Raw genomic sequence first — 9,793 nt, 5'->3', positions numbered from 1 at the left:
CGTTTTTTTGTTATTTTCTAATTTTCTTTTATTCTTTTTATTTTCATTAATTCATATTAATTTTAATATTGATCTAAAAAATATGAGAGTTTCACCAAAAAAATTCAAAAAATTTCCTCTTTCATATTCTGAATTAAAATTATTTTTTTGATCATTATTAATATTTTTCATGATTTAATTGATTTTTCATTTATTTTTAGTGGTTTAAAAATACTTTTTAAGTCTTTAAAAATTCTGAAATTTTTTCTCCAAGGTCCCTTGACCTTGTTTGACCTATGATAAATCTCATGGCCATTTCTTTGGTGTTTTGATGAGGTTTTAGGAATTTGACAAACCATATTTAATTTAAATGCCTTATTTTAGTATTTTTAATTTGAATAAATGCCAATTAATTTTGTTGACCAATTGTGATGACTTGTTTGTGTTTGACTCTTGTTGTTGGGCCTTGGTCAAGGTTGATTTGACTTTGTCAAATTAATATCATTGGATTTAGGGGATTGATGGAATGTACATTCCATCTCCCAAAATGAATTGATGATATTAATTTGGTAAAAGTCTTCCTTTGACCAATTTGAGTTTTGATCCATTCCCTTCCCTCTTCATCTCATTCCCCTTCTTTATGCATCCATCTCAGTTGGCCTATGATATCTCAAAGTCCTAAAGCTAGTTGGTTGAAAAATTAACATGAGTATGGATGAGATTAGGTCACCTATTTTGCATATTCTTTTTGTGTGTGGTATGTTTCATGAGCATAATCCATTATACTATGTCTCTAACATGCATTAACACCAAAATTCTATTGTCTGGCCTCAAATAGTTGTGACTTCTACATAAGTCCAATTACAATTGTTTAACATAGCGCTAAATTTGTGACATAAAAGGCATAACATTCTAGTTAGTGAGATTGTAAGTCTCCCCTCTTTCATGGTATTGTGTGGAAACTTGGCCTTTTTTCCTTCCTTTGGAAGATGTCCTGGCTCAAGGATCCATGCTTGTGATAAGTGGGTTAAGTGTTATCCAAAGAATGTCTTAAAATGAAAAGCAAAAGCAAAACAATACTAACTTCTAACCCATTAACAACTAACTTTTGATTTCAAGTCATTTACTTTAATGTCATTTAATTCTAGCCTTTATTTATTTATCATTGTTCATATCATTCTAATTGTTTATGATAATGCAATTTTCACTTTGTCCACTTGGACCATATTGTGTGATATATCTTGTTTGTATATACTTTACTTGTTTGTGTGGTCTTTGACCATTAATGTACATAATAACAACAAAAATCCTAAAAAAACTTTTGTGTGGACTGTTGGCTTGATCTTGAACAAATGGACTTAGAACTTAGGCAACATTCCTATGCTAAAGGACTTGACCAATGCCAACTTATTGAGAAACCAAGTGCTTGCAATTTGAAACTTCATCCGATACATCATTCAAGATCCCTCTGAGTTCATCTGCAACATGATCATTGTGAAGTTGTTATCTTGAATCTATGACTTGTGGAATTCATCTGCTACATGGGCTAATTTTGAAGATCATGGAATGACTAAAGCTTGGATGTGGCTATCTTTATTTGATGCCTTTGCTCTTCAAGATAATATAATTGTGCATTTGTGTGTTGCTTGATTCTAAATGTCCAAAGTGAATTCTGGGTTTCTATTGACATTCTTGTCTATTGGATTGCTACCCATTTGGTCAAATCTTTTCAACTCTTTACTTTTAATTTTGTGCATAGGATTAGTCCCTTCATCTTCTCCCCATTTCTTTAATTTCAAAATCTCTCCCTCCCTTTTCAAAATCTTCTTTGTTTGAACTCATTTTGTTCTAAACTTTGACCACTTTGCAAAAAGATAGAAACTTCGGCCTTATGCCATTGCATTTTCAAACTTCTTTTCTTAAATCAAATTTATAAATAAACTTAACTATACTTGACTTAAACTTTCAAAAGGCCAAAAAGAACTAACTCATTCAAACCATTTTTAGGCCTTTGTGCCTTTCAAACTTAATTTTTATTAAAAGCAATGCATCCACTTTGAAATTTGTATCACGAACTACGAGATTTTGATCCCTCATTTTTATGTTGGTACGTAGGCACAAGACCGAAAGACTTGTCAAACACAAAAATATTTTTCTCTTTTCCCTTGGAAACAATAAAAGCGTGGTGGCGACTTGATCAGTGCATTTTGATGCACGTTCTTCCATGATTGTACTTAAGCATTTCTTCGATTTGCTTTGCTTATTTTTATGTTTTAATGTGTTTTTACAATTTATTTTATTTTTGCACTTATTTGTTTTTCGCATTATATTTTCAGCATTAGCAGCTTTCGCAAGAAAAATCATATCTTGAGCTACGAGTATCAGATTGAGGCTTGTGAGTATGCGTTGGAAAGCTAAGGAAAAGATCTACAATTTGTGTTCAGAAGTCGAGAGCTGAATCGGACTGTAGCAGGGCCAGAAAGTCTGTTGAAGTTGCAGAATTTTTTTTGTATTTTTGTTGGGTCATTTGTAGTGGGCTGGGTCGACCCAGTTGAGTTGTAAAACGGGTCTTTGTTTTCACCTAGGTTAGGCAGCCAAAAACAGGATTACATTTTTCGGTTCATGTATGATTTTTTGAGAGCTAGCAAGATGACTATGGAGAACTAATCCTTTTTGAATCAACCTGCTGTAATTCAGAATCCGCTTTGAGGTTTTTATTAATTCCAATTTGTTTCCTTTGAATTCTTCTTATAATTCCAATTATTTGCTTAATCTAATTGTTGCTATAGGATAGAATCCTTAAATTCGATTGATGAATGATGATCCCGAATCAATTTCGTGTTAACATAGCTTTTATTTTATCACGAACGATCAAGTTGCGTCTGCTTAATTCGCAATAGTTTTTAATCCGTTTGCTTAATTCGGAATTTGGGAATATTACTCGCATAATTTCCTTTACGCTTGTTAATGGTAATTATAATCGAATAGGAGCAGACCCGTTAGGGATTTGGAATTTTATAAGAATCAATGATAAGTCGGAAGATGATGCAGTAGGTTGGTTCGTGTCAGCTTATTTTATAATCACTTTTAAAAATCACTTTTTCGAATCTAAACCAACCAACCCCCCCCCCTTTTGTTCTATCGGTAGGTTAATTAAACAAGAATCCTTGAGACGATATCCGAGTTTAATTGTCGTTGTATTACGTTTTTACAAAATTACTCGTTTTGATCCGCGCGCGACAGCTTATCACGACTCTTATTATTTGATCTCTAGCTTACCCATAGCTTGATGATCATGAATTTACCGCTACAATTAGTGTGGTGATGAGAGAATTACCACGAGTTGAAGGGGAATGAATGGAATAAATTAAAATAAACTAGGTTGTTTATTAGTTTTAAATAGAAAAATAGGGAGAGAAAGTGTTGTTGGTACATGAAAAGTTGAACCCTAGCAAAGTAAGAGTAGATCCTCCATAGTTGTAGATAAAAGGTTTTTCTGAAAATTTGAGGTAAGGGTGGGGGGAATTATTCATCTATGGGTGTGTTATGCATAAAGGATAGAGAGTGATCATAACCCTCTTCCTTATTATTTTTCCTTACCTCCATTGATGAAGTTTTGGACCTTGAGGTGGTTGTGCAAATCTCTCTAGATCATTATGTTATGATACTATATTTATATTGTGTTAGTTATTGAATTTCATGTGAATTGATATGTTAAATTCTGAGTTGTGTTGTTCATGTTTATGTGTTTTTGAGATGAAGAGCATAATGATGATTTTGTGATAAATCGATGTTAATATGATTAATTTGTTTAATATGGTGTGTTAAATGTCATGTAATTCATGTATGATGTTAAATTCATGGTATGAAATGCTTGGGCATGTTAGAATATGATTGAATATGATTTGGGATGGTTAAAGGTTGAAGAAGATAAATTTAGAAGTGAAATTTTTGGCAAAATTACAGGTGACAGTCGATTGGTTCCCTGCTTCGAGTGAAAAATCCTGGATAAAATGTTTAGAATAAACGATTGGTTCTCTTAGACAATCTATTGGTTCCCCTATTTTTCGCCATAACTTGAGCTTCGTGACTCTGATAGATGCATGATTTAAAGCATTGGGAGACGCGTAGTACTATCTCATAGTAATGCTTTAGAGGTTAAATTTGTGTATGGGGATGTGAGAAATAAGTTTAAATGCTTAAATTGAGTGGTTTGATTCAAACGTTTATGAGTAGTTTATGACTTGGCCGACAGTTTGATGAGTTTGATGAGTCGTTGAGTTCGTTATGTTTTAGAATTGCTTAAAATTAAGAGGGTTTAGTTTAATATAATTAGAGTGGAGTCTGAAAGGTTTATAGTGTAATATTGATAGTTATAGTCGAGTTTGATACATTTAGAGTTGTGCGAATGAAATAAGTTGAGATTCAAACCTTGTCACTCCATGAGTGTAAAATCACAGTTAAATAGCTTGATTGTAATGCAATGTTTTTTTCGTAAATATAAAAAAAAAACAAAGTGCGTACAAAAATGAGATATTATCACGGTTAACAGGCAGATAGTTGTAATTTAGTGTTACGAAAGGTCTATTTTATAGTAGTGTCAGTCTCAACCGTGTAGAATACACTATCTACCTGATATGGCCATCGGTACTCCTAGCCTCCACTATGTGGTGATAGCCAATCCATCAGATATGGCCAACGATAATCCTAACCTCCACTAAACAGATCACACAATCTATTAGATATGGCCAATGATACTCCTAGCCTCCAATGAATGGAATGCACTAAAGCCTTTTCCACCACATATAGCCGACGATAGTCCTAGCCTCTACTGAATGGGTACACAATATATTAGATATGGCCAACGACACTCGTAGCCTCCATTGAATGGAATACGCTTAGCAGAGTTACAGTCATCTGTCTCAATGATTCACCTTTCCCGCTTACTACTCTATATAAGTCTCGAACTAGGGACAAGCATGAATATGGGTTATTTTTTAATACATGATTAGTATCAACAATCTCCATGTGGCTATATCACAACCACCATGGGACAATACACATTTCCATGTGATTATATCAAAATCACAATATAACATAACATATTGCCACACAAGCTCGTTGAATCGCACCTATGACATCGTTCCCCATCTATGCATCTGACATTCTCGTGGATGGGACGACTCATATTTAGTGATTACTCGCTCATGATTCACGCCGAGGTACCTCTTACATTCTATTATCGCAATCTAAGTTATTCTCCATAACCTAAGTTATCTTTCTAATTCAGTCACCTAGTTACAAACCTATGTTTAGCCTTACTTTTCATCATAAAATTTAATCAATTATTATGCACTCAACACAAGTAATCAATCCATAATATGTTTTATAATACACACATGTTAACTCATACACATACACATCGCAACATGATACAAGAAATACACATAATAGTTTATCACCAATTAGGATTTTCGGAACAAATGTTCCTCACCAATACCCAACCAATTACATTTTAAATTCATAAAAGTTTTCCACACAAGCTCTTAACTTTATTTGTTACATAAACCTTAGGCGAAGCTTCCACGCAACTAGTTTCGACCTAAATTATTCCACTTATACGCCGCATAGTAAGCGTACGTCCGGTCATCCTATAGTGGGGATTGCCCTGACCAAAAGGAAAAATTTGAGTCGGATAAGAACATAAAAGTTCTAATATGTTATAGCTCTCTGTGTTAACTTTCAAATGCATCTGATCTCGCATAAATCAGAGCTACCATTCCCATTTTATGGTGGAAATAGGGAACGAGGTATTTAACCAACTTTAACTTCATCATATCATACATGATAGTTTATCATCACTATCCTATCAATCATTGACATAAAAATCATATTTATACTTCACTGTCTATTAGAGTATTAAAAGAGTTTTCCAATACAACTGACTGCATCTTATTTCGAATTATAAAACCCAAGCTATGACGAAAACAGAGTTTTGAACATAATTTTCCTTTCAATTCGAATCAAGTATAAACTGTGATTCAAATCAAATCAGTCAAAGGATACCCAAAAGTGATTGATCTGAATCAATCTCACAGTGCATATCTTCTGATTTGAATCAAATCAGTCATAATTGTTTTTCTGCATAATTTCTGCTTCTTAATTTGAACCAGACCCTGAAATTTCCAGTTTTTCACTTGTTCTTCATGCTTTTCTCAATCCAAAGACATGGTAACTCGCCCTATCAAACCCTAACATCAATTAACATCCTAGGAGGATCAAAATCCATAAAAAAAACACATGCAAGACAACAATACATGAACCCACAAGCTTTCATCAAGTTTCTTCATTTCTTAACATCTCAACACAACAACACATCATCATATCATCAACATGGCATCACATTAAGCAACAACAACATAGTTTCATCATCATGTACCAACATCAATTTCATGCATCAAGTAGGATTCACACACAAAATCCTAATTTCCTTTCTCATGAATATACCTCCAAAAACTAAATCTAACTAGGAACTCACCTTTGATAGATGAAGTTTGATGATGAAATTGAAATGCTTTGCTTATTGACTCGAGCTCTCTTTTTCTTCTTCTTCTAAATTTTCTCTTTTCCTTTTCTTTCTCTTCTCCTCTCATTTCTATTATTTCTTCTCTTCATACCCCTTTCTCTTTTCTACCCACTTTCTTCTTTCTCACTTACTATAAATATAGTAAGTGGTGGGCAAGAGAGAGATAAGAAAATACTTTAGGATGAGATATTTATTTTCTAGTGAATAATTTATCATTCATTAATATTATCAAAATATTCAATTTTTTTACTTATTAATAAAGACCGTTGAATTGAATAAAAGAGTAATCTCTTATAAATTTATTTATTATTCTATTTGTCTTTAATGGCAATTCACAACTAATAGAGCATTTAAATATCTATTTAATAGTTATGATTAATGTGTGGGGATGGAACATTGGTGTTGGAGGGATTTTTTTGATGAATTTGTGGAACGTGGTGGATTTGTAGGTTGTGGTGTGAATCTTAAGGCGTGGATTTGTAGGTCGTGGTGTGAATCTTAAGGCGTGGTGTCGTGGATGAGGGTTTGCAGTGAGAAGGAAGATGAAGAAAGGACGAGAGGAGAAGTGGAAAACGCACTGCGTGAGTTTGAAGAGAAAGAAAGAAAAATAATAAAAAAAAATTACAAGGAAAAGGTTGATAGCCATCTAATAATAAAATAGAGATTAGGTTGAAATCTCCACGACCAATTAATTGAGGACATGCACATGACAAATGAAAGAAAGAATCTTGCATAATACCATATTAACATTTGACAAGAAGCATGTAAATCTTGCATAATGAAGAGACAAAAAAAATCCAAAGACTTATTCAGTACACAGGATGGGATCTTGGTTTATACAGTGTATTACTAAGTTCGTTAGAGAAAATTGCTCTACAAGATTAGTTTAAAATTTTACCTAATTAACAAAGTATTAGAAAATTAGTTATAATTACAATGCAAATAGAAAATTATATTGTAACATCTTAAAACTCTTTGATTGAGTTTGCCGTTCAGGGATTAAAAGATTATCCTACGCAATTGCTTGCTTATTTAATAAAAAAACTCCATTGCACTTATCACCTAATAAAAATTTTCAAAGTTGAGTAAGCCATATAAGAAATGAAGATGCAGCAAAATGAGTAAATGAGAATAAGGACTCATTAATCTGTAATTAAGAGCATAGTAGTCAACAAAAGCATCATCACAAGTAGAAATTAAGGAAGTACTTGTAACTTATGGATCACTATTAGTAACACATCAAACCGAATATATCAGATAAACATCAAACTGTATTTAAAATTAAAACAAACTAATTATTTTCTTAATAGAAATAGAACCAAAAGTGTCTTAGGCAGCAATGGTGGCAGTTTCTGCAGGCTTGTTCTCAGGCTCAGCAGAGACAACAGGTGCAGTTTCTGCAGGCTTGTTCTCAGGCTCAGCAGAGACAACTGGTGCAGTTTCTGCAGGCTTGTCAACAGGTTCAATCTCCGTTGTTGCAGTAGTTTCTGTGGGCTTGTTTTCAGGCTCCACCCAGAATGCAGTCTTCTTTCCAGTTTTGGAGACAGTCTCATAAACTTGCTCTGCCTTAACATTTCCTTTCACAGTCACCTTTTGTTCCTTCATGTCAATGTCAAATGATTCAACACCTGCAAATATCAGTTGCTGTAATTTAGATACAATATTGAAAGACATTGTTCGGATTGCAAATAGAAGACATACATTGAAAAGAAAAAAAATTGGTAATTAGATTGTGGAAAGTGCGACATATCATGATCAACAAAATTAACAAAAAAAAATAGGTTAAGATCTATTTAGCACCGAACCATTTGAAAAAAAGATGTTTCTGTGTTCGTGACAATGCCACACATCTGTACCGACACTTGTAGTTACATTTAATTTATTCATTTTTTAATTATAATTGCTCACGACGTCAATGTCGGGGTGGTGTCTGGTATGTCCATGCTTCATAGATTAATATATTAAATTGAGACAGTTATTAATTGGAACTGACAAGCATAAATAGTTTGGTTTAGAAATAAAATTACCTTCCATTTTTTCCAAAACCCTCTTGACTGCTCCGGAACAGCCTTGGCAGGACATTGTTACTTTGAGGACAACAGTCTGCAATCAAAATGTGATAATTCATATTGAGAGAGCATAGATTCATTATAAACTTATAATAACCACAAACCCACAGATTCATCCTTTTCATTCAATTTAAAAGGCAAATAAATGGAAGATTGATAGAATAAGAGAAAAGCAGTCAAAAACAGTCATTCTTGGTTTCTTGATGTTGGATTTGAAGTTGCAGTAAGTAATTTGTTGCATGCAATCGCCATTTTTATAGTCAGAGTATACCATCATAAACAAAAGGCATAGATAAAAAAATAGGAAAGGAATATCAATTCATCGGATATATTAGAAATGAAAAACCCGCTGAATCAAAGGTTTTGGTCGATGAAAACTATGCATGCGCCCAAAATAAGCCACTAAAAGCACTTCTAATTTCCAACTCTTTTTTTGTCTAATTTTTTGTCAGAAACTCATCAACTTAATCAGAAATCAAGGAGATAAAAAACAGTAGAACGAGAATGAGAATGATATAGCACAAGAGGAAAAGAGAACTAAAAAGATTGAGTACCTGAGAAGACATGGTTATAGAAGAGAAAGTGAACAAAAGAAGAAGAAAAAATGTATTGTAAATTGGGTGGTTATGGAATGAGAAGGGTTGGGTTGGGGTAATGTAATGGGAGTGGTGCCTTTATAGAAAAAGTGAATGATTCGCCAACGGAATACATCATCGGAACTTATTCCGTTACAATTTTTTTTATATTTTATTCGGATTAAGTTTTTTTCATTTGAAAAAAAAAACATTTAGTATTAAAAATAAGAAATTCACTATCAATTTAAAATTATTTATTACAGTCAAACAGTTACTAACTCTTCTTATTGTCATCTTTAAGAATCTAAAAAACAAGCGTATGCTACAAATAAAAAAATAACTTGTTTTTGGGTACAAATTAAGAAACCTACCAATAAAAAAAAAATATTAAAAAAATAATAAAATCATCAATTATGAATTTATATTAAATTCACTTCATAAATTCTAAAAAAAAAATATTTTATTTATCTTTTAACTTGTATCATTGGGTCACAAGTTAGCATTATAAAAAAAAAAATAATATTTATTATTTTAGTTTATTTTTTATTTTCTAAATATTTTGGGTATTTAAAAAGACTCTGGAC

At 32.6% G+C, this 9,793-nt stretch overlaps 1 protein-coding gene and 1 long non-coding RNA gene across 2 annotated transcripts; both read right to left on the bottom strand.

The window, feature by feature from the left end:
* Positions 1–5,348: 5,348 nt before the first annotated feature.
* LOC127093182 (uncharacterized) lies at positions 5,349–6,745 on the bottom strand. The gene is made up of 2 exons (XR_007792447.1): positions 6,518–6,745; positions 5,349–5,647 (listed from the first exon to the last, which is right to left on the bottom strand). It is a non-coding gene; the product is annotated as an uncharacterized LOC127093182 (long non-coding RNA).
* Positions 6,746–7,683: 938 nt separating this feature from the next.
* Positions 7,684–9,355, bottom strand: LOC127092487 (copper transport protein ATX1). Its single transcript, XM_051031366.1, has 3 exons — positions 9,189–9,355; positions 8,593–8,668; positions 7,684–8,193 (listed from the first exon to the last, which is right to left on the bottom strand). Exons 1-3 carry the CDS (start codon positions 9,198–9,200, stop codon positions 7,895–7,897), a joined length of 387 nt encoding a protein of 128 aa, XP_050887323.1. The 5' UTR covers positions 9,201–9,355; the 3' UTR covers positions 7,684–7,894.
* Between the last annotated feature and the right edge of the window lie 438 nt (positions 9,356–9,793).

The sequence above is a fragment of the Lathyrus oleraceus genome, chromosome 6, assembly GCF_024323335.1.
Source record: "Lathyrus oleraceus cultivar Zhongwan6 chromosome 6, CAAS_Psat_ZW6_1.0, whole genome shotgun sequence".
Taxonomy (NCBI): Eukaryota; Viridiplantae; Streptophyta; class Magnoliopsida; order Fabales; family Fabaceae; genus Lathyrus; species Lathyrus oleraceus.
This window is presented reverse-complemented; position numbering and strand designations above follow the sequence as displayed.

Bases quoted from the DNA above. Each gene is read 5' to 3' on its own strand.
- LOC127092487 (XM_051031366.1), bottom strand. The intron at 8,194-8,592 runs GTAATTTTATTT...TGATATTTGCAG, and splicing joins GGTTTTGGAAAAAATGGAAG to GTGTTGAATCATTTGACATT.